This window comes from Anabrus simplex, chromosome 1 (genome assembly GCF_040414725.1).
Source record: "Anabrus simplex isolate iqAnaSimp1 chromosome 1, ASM4041472v1, whole genome shotgun sequence".
In the NCBI taxonomy this organism is placed as follows: Eukaryota; Metazoa; Arthropoda; class Insecta; order Orthoptera; family Tettigoniidae; genus Anabrus; species Anabrus simplex.
This window is the reverse complement of record NC_090265.1, coordinates 897,257,621-897,279,978: the sequence shown is the minus strand read 5'-3', so window position 1 is coordinate 897,279,978 and position 22,358 is coordinate 897,257,621. Positions and strand designations below refer to the sequence as shown.

The window sequence follows — 22,358 nt, the reverse complement described above, 5'->3', positions numbered from 1 at the left end:
GGACTCGCGGAGGAGCAACTCATTACTAACATCACATTCAGTGTCTTCCCATAACATTTCGCCACTCAGTGGATTTCTCTAGTAATAATGGTATTTATTAATTTACCACTAATTTTACTCTTAATCTGCGCAAAAGCATCATTATTATTGTTATTTTCTATTTAGGACAAAAATTATAATGAAATTCCATGGATACGATTCGTTCACGTACCCCGGATTAACCTGTTGGTTCATGATTCACATTCCAATATTTCATCCGTCCCTCACTGGTTTATGCTGTGTGTGTTCGTATGATAATGGAAGAGATGCGATATATTATGTCCTTGCCGTGTACAGTGCTGTTTTGTGTTAAATGCTAGTTTTCAATTTCTTGTTGTATCATCAAATAAGATAATCCAAATTTGTCTAAAACTAGAAGTTTGAAAGAGAAAATCAGAAAATTAAACTTAAAATTTGTGATAAACCTGGGACCCTTTGGACAAGCACTCTATAAACTATTTAGTCATGAAACCAGACAATGGACGTAATGTAAGTTGGACGTAAGTGATTGTTTCTGGTGGTAGTTTGGAATAAAGTTGTTAAGTGTTCTTGAAAGACATAGGCTATCATAGTGAAAAAAAATAAATAAGAAAGGCAGTTAAGACCAGTGCTGTATCACACAATATTGAATCATTTCTGCCCCTATACAGTATATCCTTCCACAAATAAGAAAGTTCTGGCAACACAGGCAACATTAGTATTTCCTGTCATCAATATTACAATTCTATGGAGTACACGTCTACATTACATTTGTTAAAATTTGAATATAGCTTAAATAATTTGTCCTACTTTTTAATGAAAAGTCCGGAATTTTCAGAAAGTGTTCTGCATTTGAAAATTTTGACTTGGCAACGCTATGTTTTCAGAGAAGTAGACTGGAAGGAGAGTTGGAACCCACAGGCAAAGCGCTATGTATTCTAGGACTAGTACTGTATTAGAGACTTGGCAAAGTATTGTCATGCTGCACTTCATTAGGTAGTTCCCAAAATAAATTAATTGTTCTTCTCAAAACAAGTCGTTTGGTGCCCAAGCTGAGGCAACTCTCGAGAAATGCGCCGCAGCGCCGTGGCGAGACTCCTAAAAACGCGATGACTCCTTCTGACGTCATCTGACCCTGGTGAGCTATTTCAGGGCGATGACAGCGTTAAATATGGCTGTATATACAGTGCAGAGATGCTGTGTTTATTGTGGAATGTTATTGGATAATGAAGTTTATAGAGGTTCCACAGCATGAGTTTCTGGAAACGTCTGGGTGAAAAAACACGCTATACAAGCGTTAAATAATAAGAAACTTCAAACACACCGGGATTTCCAAGAAAAGCCCAAGCTAAGGACAAGAAAGGAAGGACACCGAGAACGAATACGGGGAGTGTTAAATACTCCTGTGGGTGGGGGCGATAGAATAACACCCACGGTGCCTGCCGTAAGAGGCGCCTGAAAGGGACCCCAGGGGCTCTCAACTTGGGGCGTGAGTTGATGACCACGGGGCCCTTAGCCGAGTCCTAGCATTGCTTCCCCTTACTTGTGCCAGGCTCCTCACTTTCATCTATCCTATCTAACCGATCCTCTCCGACCTCCCTTGGTCAAAATCCCTGTGGGTGGGGGCAATAGAACAACACCCACTGTATCCCCTGCAAGTCGTAAGAGGCGACTGAAAGGGGCGCCAGGTCTTTCATCTTGGGAGCGTGGGTTAGTGACCACGGGACCCTTAGTTGATTCCTCGCATTGCTTCCACTTACTTGCTCCAGGCTCCTCACTTTCATTTGTCCCATCCAACCTATCTTATCCGACCTCTCTTGGTCAAAACCCCTGTGGGTGTGGGCAGTAGAATAACACCCACAGTATCCCCTGCCTGTCGTAAGAGGCGACTAAAAGAGGCCCCGGGGGCTCTCAACTTGGGAGTGTGGGATGGCGACCATGGGGCCCTTAGCTGAGTCCTGGCATTGCTTCCACTTACTTGTGGCAGGCTCCTCACTTTCCCCTATTCTATCCGACCTCCCTTGGCCAACTCTTGTTCTTTTCCGACCCCGACGGTATTAGAGCACTCGAGGCCTAGAGAGTCTTTCATTTTCACTCCCTTCGTGGCCTTTGTCTTTCTTTGTCCGATATCTTCATTTTCGAAGTGTCGGATCCCTTTCATTTATCTCTCTGATTAGTATTATATAGTGAATGGTTGCCCAGTTGTACTTCCCCTTAAAGCAATAATCACCACCACCGGGAGTTTTACAGACTGGGAAAGACAGAAATGACGGTGTCCATACCTAGCTGAAACGAAATGACTGAATCATACATACATACATACATACATACATACATACATACATACATACATACATACATACATACAAGGGACAGTCAAATAAAATCGGGTCGCCTGCTAAAAACTATAATGTGACGTAAAGCCACTAGCAAAAAAAAAAAAAAACAACAACAACAACTATAATAGAACATTGCGAACCTCAAAAGTGATCGCGTGAGTTGTTCAGATATTTTTCCCACTGGGTGATAAGACGGCCAGTCCCATTCGTGTAAAAGGTGGTGGGATGTCAACGGAACCACATCTGTACCCAGTCACACACGTCGTCATCCGATACAAACCGATGTCAAGGAATGTCTTTCTTTAGCTCTACATAGATGTGAAAGTCGCACGGGGAGGTGGTGGTGGTTAATGTTTTAAGAGGAACTACAACTAGGCAACCATCCTCTATATAACACTAATCAGACGGAAAAATGGAAGGGATCCGACCTTCGAAAAATGATTTCGGCCAAAGCAAGACAAGGCCCACGAAGGGCGTGAAAATGAACGACTCCCTAGCCCTCGCAAACCTAATAGCGTCGGGGTCGGAAAAGAACAAGAGTTGACCAAGTGAGGTCGGATAGGATAGATGAAAGTGAGGAGCCTGGCACAAGTAAGTGGAAGCAATGCCAGGACTCAGCTGAGGGCCCCGTGGTCGCCAACCCACGCTCCAAAGTTCAGAGCCCCCGGGGAGAGATCTGGGCTGTAGCGAGTTTGTTGAAGAGTATTCCTCCCAAATCTCTGAAACGCATTTCTGATAGAGTTGGCAGTGTGAGGGGCGACGTATCGAATACAGTTGCCTCAACGTTGGAAGGTGTCCGCTGAGAAGAAGCGTTACGGCGGAATAGGGATCCCCACTGCCTTAAGTGGATTTGCATACTGCCATTTGAAAATAAAGTAGACCTCTGGATCTCATGCACCTCAAGAATAAGTATATAGTGATTCCGGGAGAGATGGCGCACCGGGTGAGATGGCGTAGGGTAGGCCAGTGCGGCAATCGCCCGTTAGATCGCTCGACCACTGCTTCTCGTGTGTACAGTGTGTACGTGAGAACAAAAGCTATCTGTTGGATGTCACATGGTGCGAGTGATTTCGCCTGAAATCCTGGATATTTCTGGCACGTACGTCTTCTCTGCCTACAAAGTTTTGCTACGACATGCTATAAAAGCCCACTAACTAGGTTGTTCAAGCTAAATTAACTTTGCATTTGCACAGGCGGTGACCAGGTTAGTCAACGACTATGCTGGTGTGATATACGCCATGTTGGGCCAACACAGTTCCTGGGGCAGGGGTGCGCCATCTCTCCCCAAATGTCGGGTGAGATGGCGCGCTACATTTCCGGGAGAGATGGCGCGGCATTCTTTGAATTTCTATTTAGGTGTAAAATGTCTTTCCATTCTCCGATCAGCTCCTGTATGTATTTTGTTTAATTCTGTGTCAAATTATACTAATTATGGAGAAGAGGAAGCAGCCACAGCCTAATCGAAGTTTGTGGTACATGCCTTTAATGCAACTTCAAAGCGTAATATCTCTAACAAAAGAGAAATCTCATCGAACGAAAAGAACAAAGTGCAAAGAAAAATTACAACCACTGCCACAACGGGAAAGGGTAGGAAAGGAGAAAAACCTCATTCCAGTGAAGCAGCCAAGATGATTCCAGATGGGCAAAATAATGCAATATCTGATGATTGCAACTAGTGTGTGGAGTGCTGGGAGAACTATCATTTTCAAAGAAGAAGGATGATTGGATTAAGTGCACCGTCTGCAACAAGTGGCTGCATGAATTGTGTTCAGTGTATATGAACTTATGTAATGATTGTGGAGGAGAGAGAGAGAGTAAGCAAAAATATATCCTAAAAGGACTGAGGGATACATCTTGAAGTTTAAATAATTAATTGATTTATAAATGGCCAAGGAATAATAGACAAGTGAATGTAAATAATGTAAATAAATGTATTAAACCTGTAATCATAGTTTTCTTCTTAATTTCTTCCCTCCTTAGCATATCAAGTACATAACACCATCTCACCCGGACACCACGGGAGAGATGGCGCAGGTGACACACTTTCAAATAAACGATCTCTTTCTGCAATCTACTTACATTAAGACCATGTTCTTCGAAAGGCAGTGAGGAGAGACATAAGGAATGACGTCTAGCATAAAAATAAGCTAATCGAAATGTTGGCGAAGACTTGCTGCACGATCATAACAAAATATGCGCCATCTCTCCCCGACTTACTCTATCAGGAATCATAATACTTGGAATTCATCAGGAGTTACTATTTAAAAATGGTAATGACCTGTTTTAATGTTTCATCAGTAAGAGACCTATAACTTGACCTGCTTAAGGTCTATTCACACATATCCGCGACGTGACAGTGCCGTGACGTATCAGTTCCGTGACATACGTGATGTCTCAGTGATGGCTATCCACACCTATCAGTATTGTTTCAGTTGCAGTTCAGTGATTGTCGAGATGTCAAAATTTACGGATGTGGAATTGGCAGCTATTGCTATAATTCTAGGTGAAGAGGAACAGAGTCAGTTTTAGAAAAGGTATGGGTACATGAGGCATGGCAGAATAGAGAATGTGATGGCGAATTCGCTACCCTGTCTAAAGGAACTAACTGACGATTAAACTAAATATTTTGATTATTTCAGAATGTCTGAAAATTGTTTTAACATATTGCTAAGTAAACTGGAAGTTCATTTAAAACGATAAGACACCCTCTGGAGAAAGGCGATAATACCGAGAGAACAGTTAGCAGTTTGTCTGAGGCAAGTGAATAATACAGTACAAATACAATGAAACATATATTTACTTAACCATACAGATTGAACTTACGTCGCTCATTTTATATTCACTAGCGCGTACAAACACAGCAGAACACGTCCGTGAAACAGCAAAAATATCGTTGGCAACAATACTTAATATCACGGAACGGATACTGCACTGATACTGACGCAGAAAATACGGCACTGCGCCGGACAAGTGTGGACACGACAGTCAGATTCAAAGGAACATATGAATCATCACTGACTCTAATGCAATTTCACGTAACTGACATGCCGCGGCACTGACACGTCACGGATATATGTGAATAGACCTTAATCCGTCAGAACGCGCACTCATCAAAACCAAACAAAGCTTTAATTTCCTATTTACTGATTTCTGAGGCGTCTCCTTCTCTCTCTACCGTAACTGAACTACACTCTACTAACGTCTAAACTGCACTTCGTTTTTACATCCTCAGCTCCACCGCGTGATACACTGAGCGTAACCACCCTAAGGCCGGCGCTATTCATTCCTTTTAATAATTTCATACAGTTACGCGCCAGCCACAGGTAGCCCCTTTCGGTACTTCCAGGAAGGTGTTAGTGATTTAGACGACCGAGGATCTCCCAGCCTGTTTGAGAGGTGTGACTGGCCTTTCTCTGTATTGTTCTCGTCGGCTGGCTTACCTGTGAGTTTCTTGGAGATTGTTATGTCTCTAGCCACCTCGCGAAAATTCTGCCTCACATCACCCGAGCTATAAAAAGGGAGGCTAGCCGCGGACAGTCGGTCAGAATTGGGCTCCGTGGTGGAGCTATAGTCCGTAGTGGAGTCAATGTGAGACTCAGTGTGTTGGGGTTCGATGGCTGGGCTGACGGTGACAGAGGTGTTGTCTGTTGCTAGTGTCCCACCAAGGTCTCAACCAGGAGCTGTGGCTACGGTGTCGGAGAATCCAGTGAGTAGGTGGCCTGAAGATGACGGAGCGGAAGACTGTGTACTACGTGAGAGTACTCTGTGTTCGTGTATTTCTGTGGACTGAGGATCACCGTGAGGCAACAAGGGAAGCTATCGTGAGTGTGAGGGTAAATTGGCCTATGTTAATGTTCGCGGTTGTGAGTATCATCCTACTGTTGAATACTGTTGAGCTGTTTAGTTGTTCACTGTACGTGACTGTGTGAATTACTGGACTGTCTCTGGTGTCGAACCAAGGAATTGTCATCGTGTGTTGTGTATCCCGTAGCCATGTGTTTAAATCCAGTGGTCTACACACAGCTGCTGTATGAGGCGACTGGACTTGGGGAAGTGAAAGTAAGAATAGGCTGCCTCCCAGGTATAGCAACCGGCCGGACCGCCTGCTGTGCCGTAAGAAAGAAAGACTTGTAAATATACAGCAATTAGTGAGTGTGGCCGTTCATAGCTGAATAGACTTTCGTATATATGTGTATGTACATTTATTGGGTCATCCTGAAATAAATTAGAGTAAGAAGACAGAGTTTTATTCGCACAATACCTTAAATTGTAATCGGAGATATTCATAGTTAAGTAACATAGGCCTAAAATCCGAAAGGATGGGTGACCACTACATTTCACGGCAGCTAAATAGCTCTCACCAACATCGACATGGGATGGGTGTGAGCGATCCAACTACATTATACCATAGCTCTGAGAGAATACCACTGCACAGCTGAGCTCTAGTTAACTCTAATAAACTTACGTTAGCACGCACGCTGGATAGAAATTACCCAAGACTAGCGTCAACACACAGACATGTTACCAGCTCGAATAACACGGATACGGGTAAAATAACAAGCAGTAACGACTGTTTGGGAGATCCCATTAGGAAAGTTGCACGGGGTATAATACGAACTGCCGATTCGACCAAGAATTATTAAGAATTTTTATGGCATGGGTAAAAAGTATCCACGCACTTGCTAACGGGTTATCAAATAAGATTGAAATTTGTCATGACTTTCTGCCATGTTAGCCCACTCGGAAGTGCGAGAGTACGTCACAGTGAATTGGTAGAAGTCCTTGGGAATAATACCCTCCCTTACCGTACAGTAGCATGGTGGGTAGGAAAGTTCCAGCAGGGACGTGTGGCAACCGGTGATCAGCAAAGCTCGGGAACACTTTCACTTCCTTGTACAAATTACTTTATTTACATGGTAAGTCACAACACACAATTATACATACTAGCAAGTGACACTGCAACTCTTAATAGCGGAGTACCCTGAAGTCGATTCTACAAGTACAGATATCAACACCACTGACTCGCACACTAATACATACACTCTCTTGAACTCACCCCTCACTGACTGACGGCTTGATATACAGGGTTATTCACTTAACATGTTACGCGGAAATAACTTCTAAACCATTAAAGATATCGGCATTCTGTTTTCATATTCGTAAATGGTACCCAGGGTCTTGTAAAATAACGTGCTACTTAGTCTCATGAGGTGTTTAATAACCGAGATATTGACACTAAATCCATATTTTTAAATGGAACGGCACAAATTCATGCAGCTGGCATAGAAGTTCAACTGCATACAAGTTCAAATATGTAATTATTTTCAAAATCGGACAATTACTTTTTGAGATATAAATAAGAATAGCATGCGCGGTTTTGCTTGCCCTATCAGACGGCGTGAAGTCGGGCAAGGACATATTGGCGCGCAAGCAGTTCAGCCACAGAATGGATACCAGACATGTAAGCACCTCGTACACATCTGATGGGTTTGCAAAGTGTGTATGGCAGGCGAACTCATGACAGAACAGGGAGTGTTGACGTGTTTCAAAGGAATAAAACAAGAACTTTGGCTTGAACGGACCATAACGAAAGCTATAATTGTCACTGGTTTTGGTGTACAGTACATACTACTGTATGAGTTGAGAAATAAACATAACACAAAACACAGGAAAAGCTCCTTCTAGAAAAGCAAATTAATAATGTCCGAGGTACGTGATTAAGACACTCGAAGGGGTACAGAGGATAGTGTTTGTTATTTCATTTCCGGGGCTTGGACATCGTGGTCGTCTAGCCCCTGTGCTTGGGTGTGTGTGCGTTGACTGTATGTACGTCTGTTAGAATGTGTCTGATAACCTGTGTTATTGTGGTGTCTGTAGTAGGGTACTGTATTTGCAATGCAGGTGGGGAATTGGGACGGAGGCGGCCGTTACCGTAAGTAAGGAACCATCCCGACATTTGCCTGGAGTAGCGGTGGGAAACCACGGAAACACTGCCAGGATATCTGAAATGGGTACCGAACCCATCTCTTGCCTCACGAATCTGAGTGTACCCCGTTCCAACCCTCCAACCAGAATTAAATTGCTTATAGAGCCGGGAATTGAACCCGGACCACCGCGGCGACCGCTACGAATGCTAGCCGCTACACGTGATTAAGAAACTCGACAGACTGCGAAGAAGAGTGGCTGTTTGTTGTTATTTCATTTCCGGGGATTTGACAGCGTGGTCATGTAGCGCCGTTTGCTTGGGTGTGTGTGTAGTACAAAGCGCACCTCGTTTTGTGCTGGGTTATTTCAGGCGAAGGAGCAGTGTTACCAATGCTGGATTATTTGGGTTGGGATAGATTTATTTATTTTACATGCATTAATCTCCGCGGAGCTCAAGCGCGACTGTAGTAGCGTGCATTCGGGAGAGCCCAGCTTCGAGTCCTGCCTCGCCCAACCTGAAAGTGATTTTCATAGTGTCCCATGTTCAACACCAGGCAAATGCCGGATAGGTACCTTTGGGATAGGCCACGACCGACGTCCTTTCCAAATCCTTCCCATTCCCATCCGTGGGAAACGACTCTAAACTGAGCGCAACCGATTAAACATGGATTTCGAAACAAAACAAAACAAAACAAAACAAAACAAAACAAAACAAAACAAAACAAAACAAAACAAAACAAAACAAAACAAAACAAAACAAAACAAAACAAAACAAAACAAAACAAAACAAAACAAAACAAAACAAAACAAAACAAAACAAAACAAAACAAAACAAAACAAAACAAAACAAAACAAAACAAAACAAAACAAAACAAAACAAAACAAAACAAAACAAAACAAAACAAAACAAAACAAAACAAAACAAAACAAAACAAAACAAAACAAAACAAAACAAAACAAAACAAAACAAAACAAAACAAAACAAAACAAAACAAAACAAAACAAAACAAAACAAAACAAAACAAAACAAAACAAAACAAAACAAAACAAAACAAAACAAAACAAAACAAAACAAAACAAAACAAAACAAAACAAAACAAAACAAAACAAAACAAAACAAAACAAAACAAAACAAAACAAAACAAAACAAAACAAAACAAAACAAAACAAAACAAAACAAAACAAAACAAAACAAAACAAAACAAAACAAAACAAAACAAAACAAAACAAAACAAAACAAAACAAAACAAAACAAAACAAAACAAAACAAAACAAAACAAAACAAAACAAAACAAAACAAAACAAAACAAAACAAAACAAAACAAAACAAAACAAAACAAAACAAAACAAAACAAAACAAAACAAAACAAAACAAAACAAAACAAAACAAAACAAAACAAAACAAAACAAAACAAAACAAAACAAAACAAAACAAAACAAAACAAAACAAAACAAAACAAAACAAAACAAAACAAAACAAAACAAAACAAAACAAAACAAAACAAAACAAAACAAAACAAAACAAAACAAAACAAAACAAAACAAAACAAAACAAAACAAAACAAAACAAAACAAAACAAAACAAAACAAAACAAAACAAAACAAAACAAAACAAAACAAAACAAAACAAAACAAAACAAAACAAAACAAAACAAAACAAAACAAAACAAAACAAAACAAAACAAAACAAAACAAAACAAAACAAAACAAAACAAAACAAAACAAAACAAAACAAAACAAAACAAAACAAAACAAAACAAAACAAAACAAAACAAAACAAAACAAAACAAAACAAAACAAAACAAAACAAAACAAAACAAAACAAAACAAAACAAAACAAAACAAAACAAAACAAAACAAAACAAAACAAAACAAAACAAAACAAAACAAAACAAAACAAAACAAAACAAAACAAAACAAAACAAAACAAAACAAAACAAAACAAAACAAAACAAAACAAAACAAAACAAAACAAAACAAAACAAAACAAAACAAAACAAAACAAAACAAAACAAAACAAAACAAAACAAAACAAAACAAAACAAAACAAAACAAAACAAAACAAAACAAAACAAAACAAAACAAAACAAAACAAAACAAAACAAAACAAAACAAAACAAAACAAAACAAAACAAAACAAAACAAAACAAAACAAAACAAAACAAAACAAAACAAAACAAAACAAAACAAAACAAAACAAAACAAAACAAAACAAAACAAAACAAAACAAAACAAAACAAAACAAAACAAAACAAAACAAAACAAAACAAAACAAAACAAAACAAAACAAAACAAAACAAAACAAAACAAAACAAAACAAAACAAAACAAAACAAAACAAAACAAAACAAAACAAAACAAAACAAAACAAAACAAAACAAAACAAAACAAAACAAAACAAAACAAAACAAAACAAAACAAAACAAAACAACTTTAACCTCTCTTCCCCGTTGCGTGTTTGCCAGTCATACAACAACGTTGCACACCCAGGGTATGTTACGATACATCATATTATGTTTACAGTACATGCCTGGTATCCGTTCTGTGGCTGGAATCAATGCCAGGAAGCAGCTTGCGTGCCAGTACGTCCCTGGCCGACTGCACGTCGTCTGATGCGGCACGCAAAGGTCCAAATGCGGTTTTTATCGATATCTCAAAAAGTAACTGTCCGATTTTGAAAATACTTACATATTTGTACTCAGTTGAACTTTTAGGCCAGCTGTATGAATTTGTGCCATTCTATTTAAAAATATGGAGTTAGTATCAATATATCTGTTATTAATCATACCATGAGACTAATTAGCACGTTATGTTATATGATCATAAGTACCATTTACGAATATGAAAACAGAATGCCGATATCTTCAATGGTTTAGAAGTTATTTCCGTGTAACATGTTAGGTGAATAACCCTGTATATACTGTTCGATCAACCATCTAGAATTATCGATTTCTGGAAGGGTTCTTACAACACTCTAATGGAACACACTCGAAACATCGAATGACCAGCTAGTCGAATGGAGTACTCCAGTAATGTATCCACGCTGCCAACAATATGGGAGACACTGAATACCATCTGCGTCATCATTTGCCGCACCATATGCGAATCGAGTCATCTGTTGTCACACATTATTGGCAATGTCCTTTCGTGTCGCAAACCACCTACCACGTAGTGGTTCCTTACCATTCGTATGAGATCAAAGTCACAGGGCGAAAAGTCAGGCGATTACGGCGGGTGCTCCAATTCTTCTCATCCCTAGAGTCACAGTTAATGCCGTACACACTCCTTTATGTGGTATTGCGTTGTCGTGCAGTGTTATTGCACTGTCCACAAGATCCGGACGTTTCTTCCGAACGCCACGACGTAAAACAAATAATAATAATAATAATAATAATAATAATAATAATAATAATAATAATAATAATAATAATAATAATAGCAATGAAGTTATCTTAAGATATTATCGCTCTTCTTCTTCTTCTTGAGGCGCATTCTCCTAGCGGAGGTTGGCGGTCCACATAGCCAGCTCTGGACGTGATGTTGCAGCATGGAAAGCATCTTCTGAAGTGCAGTTGTGCCATCTTCGGATGTCCTTCAGCCATGAATTCTTCCTCCTGCCAAGAGACCTTTTCCCCTGTATTTTACCTTCAATGATGAGTTGTAATAGATGGTACTTCTCGCCTCTCATAATGTGCCCTAGATATTGGGTTTTTCTTTTTTTAACAGTAAGTAATAGTTCTTTTTGTTTCTTCATGCGATGAAGGACTTCGTCATTTGAAATTTTCAGCACCCATGGTATTCGGAGTAGGCGGCGATATAGATACATTTCAAAAGCATCAATTCTTTTTTTTCTAGATTTTGGTCAAGGGTCCAGCTTTCACATCCAAAGAGAAAAATTATTTATTTAATCCGTTTAGCCTCCAGAGTTGTTTCCCCCCCCCCCGAAATCAGCGAGGTATCCCACCTCTACAACGTGGTTCCCCACTTCTTCAGGAAAATGCCGGGATGGTACCTTACTTAAGGCCACGGCCGCTTCCTTCCCTCTTTGTCTATCTCCTCCAATCTTCCCATCCCCCCCACAAGGCTCCTATTCAGCATAGCAGCTGAGGCCACCTGGGAAAGGTCCTCGTCCTGCTCCCCAGTTGTATTCCCAACCAAATGTCTCTCGCTCCAGGACAGTACCCTTGAGCTGCTCAATGACGGCACGTGCCATGTCGGTTCTCACACTGACAGGTCGAAGTATTGATATTTACTAAACAGAAGGTATTGGTTGCATCCGTAAAATGTAATTAATGTGCGACGCAGTTCCTCAGTAGTTGAAAGAGAACCATCTCAGTGAAATTTAAGAAACTGTATAGGATGAGCCCCCCCTCCCCGGGAGTTTTATATGCATATTGGAACATGTGTCACATTCTCTTGAAAAGAGTGACACCCACTACAAATTAGCTATTATTTCTCCCTCGGAGAAACTACTTATAACATTGAGGTAAGCGAATTCAGTGACTTGTCAGGCAAGAATAAGAAACCTAGATTTCTGCCAGTTCATTTCACAATTGATTCCAATTTATCCCATAGCATTCTCCAGTCGGTTAGAAATAATGTATTTTACTGTTAGAAGGTGTGAGCGCATATTGTGGATGATTTATATTTTTCCATCTTTCGTCCACGAGTTTGATGAACGAAATCAAGAATGACACGTCTTCCTTTCCACTAGCCATCTTGTTTCCTAGTGCTATCGTACGATAATAATCGCCGAGAGACCAGCAGCGTGAGTATCTTAAAGGGGAACCAACACCTTTGACCAACCAAAGCATGGGCGCCCATATGACAGTTTCTAGAGGGGGGCCCAGACCTAAGGGTACGTAGTAATTTTAATATTTTGGAAGATAAATGGCGATTTGTACTCTACGGTAGAATAACCCACGGTATCCCCTGCCTGTTGGTGGTGGACAGTACTACCGCTTTTACATAATACTGACTTTAAATCATTTTCTTGAAAGGAAAACACGTGACTACACTAGATTTTTGCCTTTCCCGGAGAGCTAGAGGGGGGTCGCGGCCCCACCTTGCCCCCGGGTATGGGCGCCCTTGGACCAAAGTGCAATTTTTCAATATTTTTTCTCTTAAAATTGAACTTTTCCCAATACGTTTAGGCCTACAATGGACCACGTGGTTCTTAACTCTGGTGAGCTTTTTTCTTCTTCTTAGCCCAGTATTCCTTCATTCTAGCGCTATGGATGTCTTTTCTTTCTGAGTCCATTTCACTCCTACTCCTGGACGCAGTGATTTAGCTGTTAGTGATGGGAGAGAGTCAGATGTCTTGATTAACTTTCTGAACTTATCTCGGTTGTAAATGACAGCGTGGTCAATGTTTATGTATCGTAGGTCTGTCCGAACTAAATTCGTTCATTTGGCATTTGTTGCTTTCCTTCTAGATACAGTGTTGAAGATCCTTGAAGTGAGTCTCTGACTGTCCATCCTGACTATGTGACCATAGAACATTAGTCTTCTCTTCCTCACAGCTGTTGTAATGCTCTTTATTTTACTGTACAGTCCCTTTTTGTGCCTGATTCTGTACCCATCTGCTTCTTCTATTCTATTCTATTCTATTCTATTCTATTCTATTCTATTCTATTCTATTCTATTCTATTCTATTCTATTCTATTCTTTTTTCTGATAATGGAGACATCAAACGTATTACTTTCATTGTTCCATCCCAGTCTCTTCACTGGTTTCTAGAATATGAAAGTGTTAGAGATGACCGAAATTGGTTATACAATTCCTTGTGCAGTCTGTCCCTGTTCTGAATAGGGTCACTGTCGCCGTATGGTCGGTTAATGTGTACATTTCAGGGGCTTGCAGGCTGATATGTAGAAATGCGCTTCAAAAAATAAGGTAACAATAGCTCACTCAGAAAAAACTTTAATTTACAGCGGATATTAGAATACACAGTAGTAGAATTCTGATACGTATTAGTGTTCAACACAGTCACCATTCTTGTCCAAGCACTTGTTCCAACGATACACCAACTCATCGGTGCGGCATGGAAGAAATCTCCATGCAGTCCCTGACGCCACATCGTGACGGCATGCTGAATTGCCGTATCGTCGTTGAATCGCTCACCATCTGGGAGCTTTTCCAATAGTTCGAAGGGATGGATATCACTGGGCGCCAGATCAGAAAAATAGGGAGGGTGGTCCAAATGGTTGATTTCCTCCCCAGGAGAGCTATCAGTATCTGTAACATATTGGAGCGTTTGAGGGTATCAATTCGCAGAAAATGACCTGGATTTCTGTCAACAGACGTCGTGTTTGCTGAACGACAACTCCAGACCACATGCAGCCAATAGCACGCGTGAATTGTTTCCGCGCTTCTGGACCATCCTCCTTACAGTCCGGACCTGTCACGCAGTGATTTACACTTCTTCGGACCGTTGAAGAAGCATCCAGGTTGTAAGCGATTCAACGACGATACGGCCGTTCAGCATACCATCATGACGTGGTTTCAGATACAGGGCGCAGATTTCTTCCATGCCGCCATCAATGCCTTGCTGAACCGTTGGAACAAGTGCTTGGTTCAGAATGGCAATTATGTTGAATAGTAATGCATGTCAGTGTACTACCATTGTATATCGTTATATCTGCCCGCAAAATAAAGTTTCTCAGTGTAAGTTCTTGTTACCTTGTATTTAAGATACCTTTTAAAATATCTTCTAACACAGCGAGGAAATCAACGGGAAACTAACTTACTCATTTCAACAGTACCCCACTTCAGTGATGTCTAGCCTTTCTATGACAGTTGATGGTGGAGTTGTTGGGGATCCAACCAGCCTTCAGACTGGGAACTCAACATACATAGAATAGGTAATAGTTCTTAGTCATGCATTTATTATTGTAATCCTCATTGTGCTCTGTTTTTCTGTTCCACAGCCATCAACATGGGACTGGAGATAGATGATCCTTCGCTGTCATGGATTGATAAAGACTTTCTCGAGCGCATTCTCAGCACGAAAAATTCTGCAAAAATTTCAGTATCCAAATTTAACATCATGAGAGCTGTTGGTAAGGGAGAAAATTACGGCAGTCTACTTCTTCGAGTGAGTATCGAGTATGATGGGGATGACACAAAGAATAATAGAACTTCGCTAATAATTAAAACGCTCCCTCTCGGAGAGATGATGCAAATGTTGTTGACAAGCTTGGGCGCATTTCCGAGGGAGAATCGAGTATACCTAGAGACAATACCGGCTATGGTTAATCTCATGAAAAGAAAATTGCCAAACAACACGGAGGAAATGTTCGTGCCTCTTGCCTTCCCATGCGAGAGACCGGGCACTTTGGTGCTCGAAGATCTTAAAGAAAGGAAATTCAGAATGTCGGATCGGCGCCGTGGTCTGGATCTACAACATATTCTCTTGGTACTGCGAAAACTAGCTAAGTACCATGCTGCTTCTGTTGCATTACAGCGTGAGGATCCTTCAAAATTAGAAGGTTACGAAGAAGCCTTTTACACTGATCAGAACCGCGCAATGCTAGAACAACTAATATCAAGTTCGCACAAAACACTTGCTAGCATCATAGAAGAATGGGAAGGATTTGAAAAGTATGGGAATAAAATTCGTGAATTCACTACGAAGGCCATAGATTCAATGGTCGAAATGGTGAAATCGAGCAATTCTTTCTTGCCGGTTCTAAACCACGGCGATTGTTGGGTTAATAATGTTATGTTCAAGTACAACGAAGTTACTGGTGAAGTTGAAGATGTAGTGTTCGTCGATCTGCCACTGTCTCGATACGCTTCTCCAGCGCTTGATCTGCTCTATTTTATTTACTCAAGTGTGCAAAGTCATCTGAGGTCAGCCCACTACCAGCGCATGTTAATGGAGTACCATTTCGTTATGAATGACACCCTGGAAGCCTTGGGTTGTGGAGAGAAGAAGTTCTCCATGGATCAACTCGAAGAGGAAATACGACAGAAGGAGGCATTTGGTTTCGGAGCAGCGTGTGCAGTTCTCTCTGCAGTGCTAGTAGATCCCGAAGATGCCGTGAATTTGGACTCAGTTACTGAAGAAGAATTTAATAGTGGACAGAGTAACTTCATGGAGACGGCATTAAGAGGACGTCGCTTCCGTGAAGAGATGCAGGTGCTACTTCCTCTCTTCGAGCAAAAAGGTGTACTCTAATGAACTTCAAGCACGAAGAGTTTTACTACTCCGCTTTATGTGGTTGTGAGTAGGATGTATTTCAATAACATTGCTTATTCTATATACACCTTGCCCACTTGCATTTAAGGAAAAGAAGTGACTAATTTTAGAAATCACCAGTTGTATTTCATATTAGTAATTTTTATAATTACCGGGAGAGTTGGCCGTGCGGTTAGAGGCGCACGGCTGTGAGCTTGCATCTGGGAGATAGTGGGTACGAATCCCACTGTCGGCAGCCCTGAAGATGGTTTTCCGTGGTTTCCCATTTTCACACCAGGCAAATGCTGGAGCTCTACCTTAAGGCCACGTCCGCTTCCTTCCACCTCCTAGGCCTTTCCTATCCCATCGTCGCCAAAAGACCTATCTGTGTCAGTGCGACGTAAAGCCACTAGCAACAAAAAAAAAATATTTGAGAGATTACCAATATTGTATCACAGATTAATAACTTCAATTTCGGAAACATTATTGTATATCAGATGAGTTGATTTTAATTTCAGAAAGTATAAATTGTAATTCGTCTGATTAATTTTGATTCAAGTAAACATTAGTTGTATTTCACAAGACTTTCTGAATGAATTTTAGCGTCCTACGGGCATATTTACCTTCACCTACACCAAAACCCACTTCATTTCTAAAGTCATACATGCTCCACCATATTTTCTGACTACCTGCGGTATAAGCCTGAAAGTGGAATGATTCAAATATTGGTAACTGAGTTGAATCCAACAATTCCCACACTTTCGCCGTCTTAACACGTGTCAACAAGTTTGAAGCAGCCTTCCGACTCACTCAGAACATATAATAACAAAACGTATATCTCTCGAAATGCAAAAATTAGACATTATCAAACTGTAATTAGACCTGAAGCATTTTATGCAGCAGAATGTTTTACACTTCAAACACACAGCCTGCTTGGAGAACTGGTAAGGAAAGGAAGATTATCCGAAATATTCTTGGTCGCAACCTCAAAGATGGTGTTTACAGACTTCGGAGCAACTTAGAGATGTTCACCTACACCGAAAAGATATCAAGCGTAATCCGGGAAAGAAGAATAACATTTTACGCTTACCTCTTCAGATTGCCTGCTGAAAGGATCTGTAAACGTTTGTTATCCTACTTCAGAAGTCTCAAAACGATTCATCCTTGGTTGGTGGAGATCAACAAGGATCTCAGAAACAGACATTCAACTCCGAGCGCCACTTAAACACAATCTTAGATAGCTTCATCAAGTCCCAACTCGACTGAAGCATGTCCATTGTGATGCAAGGAAGAAAGCACACTTCTGGTGGGCCCGCAAGAAGACAAACAGGTGAGATCTTGCGGCCCTTAGTGGCCCTAACGAAGAAGAAGCAGAAAAAGAAGAAGAAGAAGAATTGTTACGATGGTAACAAAGCGATTTGTTAAACTATGAGCCTAATGTTTTGTGAAATAAAAATGGCAACTCCTGAAATGAAAATGATCTCTTTGAAGTACAATTGATAAATATGAAGTACGAATTTTACCTTTTCAAAAAAACCGTTTTTAAATCTGGAATATCATTAATACTTTCTAACAACCAATTGACATAAACTTTCTGAAAAACTTTTAGTTTGGATTGCGAGAGTAACAAATTGGTTGATGTTGCCTGTACATTATTTTATCCCATGTTATCTTGCATATAGCTCTAACTGTTGCACGTTATTACCTCGGTTCCATCTTAATACTGTTAACCCCCTGTGGGTGGGGGCGGTAGAATAACACCTACGGCATCCCCTGATTGTCATAAGAGGCGACTAAAAGGGGCCCCAGGGGCTCTCGACTTGGGAGCGTGGATTGGCGACCACGGGGCCCTTACCTGAATCCCAGCATTGCTTCCAATTACTTGTGCCAGGCTCCTAACTTTCACCTATCCTATCCGACCTCACTTGGTCAACTCCTCTTCTTTTCAGAGCCCGACGGTATTAGAGCACTCGAGGCCTAGGGAGTCTTTCATTTTCACGCCCTTCGTGGCCCTTGTCTTCCTTTGGCCGATGCCTTCATTTTTCGAAGTGTCGAATCAATTCCATTTTTCTCTCTTATTAGTGTTATACAGAGGATGGTTACCGAGTTGTAGTTCCTCTTAAAACAATAATCACCACCACCTCACTAACGTTAATTGTTATTCATTACAGGGAAGACGAATTGTCAGAAACACACTGTAGTAATAACAGGTATATTGACCTTAAATGGTTCACGGAAAGCGACAGGTTGGTCCCCGCGGAGGGTGGTAGATTTGATTAATGTCCCAAGAAGGGGACATTCTATGAATCGATTGATGGGTCAAGTATATGAGCTATAAAATGAGCAAGTCTTCCCGGTCATATTCTAGTGCGAGAATGTAATGCAGGTATGGGTCCTATAATACCAATATAAATGGTCCGTTATTGGACATTATAAATTTTCCAGCTAACTCATTCTTGGTTGCCAGCGTTTCGCCCTCGTGTGCTAGGGTGGGCTCATCAGTTGGTACCTAGCACACCTACCAATACGCTGGCTAGTGCATACCGTGGAGGCCACTGCGTAGGCTAACTGGAGCCACCGGCAGTGCCAATGCACTAAGAGACTTTGTCTCATCACTAAAAATTGATGCCTGCTTGGCCATCAGATGATATAGATGTTGATTCCCATAGGGAATCTGAAATATTTGTCCTGAATGAGTAAATTTATAATACCAATATAAATGGTCCGTTATTGGACATTATAAATTTTCCAGCTAACTCATTCTTGGTTGCCAGCGTTTCGCCCTCGTGTGCTAGGGTGGGCTCATCAGTTGGTACCTAGCACACCTACCAATACGCTGGCTAGTGCATACCGTGGAGGCCACTGCGTAGGCTAACTGGAGCCACCGGCAGTGCCAATGCACTAAGAGACTTTGTCTCATCACTAAAAATTGATGCCTGCTTGGCCATCAGATGATATAGATGTTGATTCCCATAGGGAATCTGAAATATTTGTCCTGAATGAGTAAATTTATAATACCAATATAAATGGTCCGTTATTGGACATTATAAATTTTCCAGCTAACTCATTCTTGGTTGCCAGCGTTGGTATTATAAATTATTGGTATTATAAATTTACTCATTCAGGACAAATATTTCAGATTCCCTATGGGAATCAACATCTATATCATCTGATGGCCAAGCAGGCATCAATTTTTAGTGATGAGACAAAGTCTCTTAGTGCATTGGCACTGCCGGTGGCTCCAGTTAGCCTACGCAGTGGCCTCCACGGTATGCACTAGCCAGCGTATTGGTAGGTGTGCTAGGTACCAACTGATGAGCCCACCCTAGCACACGAGGGCGAAACGCTGGCAACCAAGAATGAGTTAGCTGGAAAATTTATAATGTCCAATAACGGACCATTTATATTGGTATTATAAATTTACTCATTCAGGACAAATATTTCAGATTCCCTATGGGAATCAACATCTATATCATCTGATGGCCAAGCAGGCATCAATTTTTAGTGATGAGACAAAGTCTCTTAGTGCATTGGCACTGCCGGTGGCTCCAGTTAGCCTACGCAGTGGCCTCCACGGTATGCACTAGCCAGCGTATTGGTAGGTGTGCTAGGTACCAACTGATGAGCCCACCCTAGCACACGAGGGCGAAACGCTGGCAACCAAGAATGAGTTAGCTGGAAAATTTATAATGTCCAATAACGGACCATTTATATTGGTATTATAAATTTACTCATTCAGGACAAATATTTCAGATTCCCTATGGGAATCAACATCTATATCAGGTATGGGTCCTGTCAATAAATTTGAAAAATAAGTAGTGTTTAAACAATGAGAATGATGGAATAAAATTGACAGCAGTTGCAAAAAAAAAAAAAATCGCTATCTACAATGGCAACATATCTGGAATAGAACATATTCAAGTTTCCTTCAATGTTTTACAAAGGAAAGGTTAATAATGGTTAATTGTTTTGAAATCTATTAGGTTAATATTTATTAAAGAGGCTATCAAGAGAGAAAGAAAAACTACAGATTTCTTTCCAAAATACAAGAGCGCAACAAAAATTGATATCAACGCAACAGCCCTGAAAGGCCTTGGCCTACCAAGTGACCACTGCTCAGCCGGAAGGCCTACGGAGTATGAGGTGTCGTGTGGTCAGTACGACGAATCCTCTCGGCCGTTATTCTTGGCTTTCTAGCCCGGGGCCGTTATCTCATCGTCAGATAGCTTCTCAATTGTAATCACATAGGCTGAGTGGACCTCGAACTAGCCCTCTGATCCAGAAAAAAAAATCCTGACCTGGCCGGAAATCGAACCCGCGGCCTCCGGGTAAGAGGCAGGCACGCTACCCCTACACCGCGGTGCTTCCAACATGGCATTAATAAATATTCTATCCAGCTGTCTTTAAAGCATTCCTATTCCGTCTGTTTTTCACAGCGATATTGAGAAAATTAAAAGGTTTGGTTGTTGAAATTGGTACCAGATACAGGCCATAATTCCCCCTCCCCTCCCCCTGGCTATGACAAAATATATAGTGAACATCTTACGACCACGTTTTTTAAAAAGAGGAATAAGTTTTTTCAGCGAAGTGCTAGTATCTTCTGCGCCATGTTGATGCGCACAGCTCTATCTATCTTCATGAGTTCGAATTACGTCCATCCCTGAGTTCTGTGCCTTCCATAGGGATATTGAGAAAACGAGAATGCTGAAATCGACACCAGATGTACGTTAGAAGAACAATACATTAATAGCCGTCATTTGAACTATTAAGTGAAAATTATAGTCTTTCAGTGACTTCATGGGGGTGATCACATAAATGGGATTGTACATAAAGGGTACAGATCTCTGCACATTATTATGAGGGTATTTAGGGTTTGTAGTAAGGATGTAAAGAAGAAGGCATATACGTCTTTGGGTCGGTGGATGCAGAGTGGGTCTCGGTCCACAAGTCACCACGGCTGGTCCGTGGTCCAACAGCTCTGCACTCCAACCGGCCAACCAAGTAGAGTCGTGGTCGCGGCTCTACCGTCGTTCTATGCCTCTGCATTCGGAAGACGGGACAGGGCTGAACCTCACGGCTGGCCCCAATCATTGGCTGTCCTGAGAATGGTTTTCCGTAGTTTTCCATTCTCCTGCACTAAGGCGAATACCGGGACAGTTCTTAGTATAGGCCACGGCCGCCTATCCCCTCACCTTCTCCTTCACCGTAACAAATCTCCCGGCCTGAGAGACGGTATACCGTCTAAGAGGCCCACTTCCCCCTTCAGGGGAGGAATGAAAACGTTTTAATAGTAGTAGTATTTAAATTTGTTCTCAATTCTATTAATTTTTTGTTTGGTTTTAACTATTTTAAATATCTTATGATTTTGATTAGTATGTGGTTAAGTGGAAGAGAGGGCCTCGAGCCCTAACTTCGCCACTGAAAAAAAGGCATTAATAAATAGTAAGTCTCTGCTAAGATCCCAACTAGATATGGTCCCTCACCAGGATTACATGATTTGAGAACTGGAAAATATCCAAACAAAGGCAGAACGATTTGTTCTGGGTGATTTCCAACAAAATAGTAGCGTTACGAAAATGTTGCAAAGTTTGGGCAGTGGAGAGTTGGGAGAAAGGAGACGAGCTGTTCGACTAAGTGGTATGTTACGAGCTGGCAGTGGAGAAATTGAGTGGAATGACAGTCGTAGACGAATAAGTTTTGAGTGGTGTTTTTAAAAGTAGGAAAGATCACAATATGAAGATAAAGTTGGAATTCAATCGGACAAACTGGGGCAAATATTCATTAATAGGAAGGAGAGTTAGGGATTGGAATAATTTACCAAGGGAGATGCTCAATACATTTCCAAATTCTTTGCAATTATTTAAGAAAAGACTAGGTAAACACCTAGGCGACTGC

The 22,358-nt window shown here is 41.0% G+C and overlaps 1 protein-coding gene and 1 long non-coding RNA gene across 2 annotated transcripts in view; both read left to right on the top strand.

Annotated features, from left to right (window-relative positions):
• Positions 1-17,046, top strand: part of LOC136857724 (uncharacterized) — a 47,988-nt gene extending 30,942 nt beyond the window's left edge. Inside the window, exon 2 of the mRNA XM_067136601.2 lies at positions 15,211-17,046. Within this exon, the coding sequence (XP_066992702.2) occupies positions 15,219-16,463 (1,245 nt within the window). The 5' untranslated portion in view covers positions 15,211-15,218 and the 3' untranslated portion in view covers positions 16,464-17,046. The remainder of the gene's footprint in view (positions 1-15,210) is intronic.
• Positions 17,047-18,054: 1,008 nt separating this feature from the next.
• On the top strand, positions 18,055-20,340 carry LOC137496992 (uncharacterized). The gene is made up of 2 exons (XR_011017576.1): positions 18,055-18,849; positions 20,247-20,340. It is a non-coding gene; the product is annotated as an uncharacterized lncRNA (long non-coding RNA).
• Positions 20,341-22,358: the final 2,018 nt, after the last annotated feature.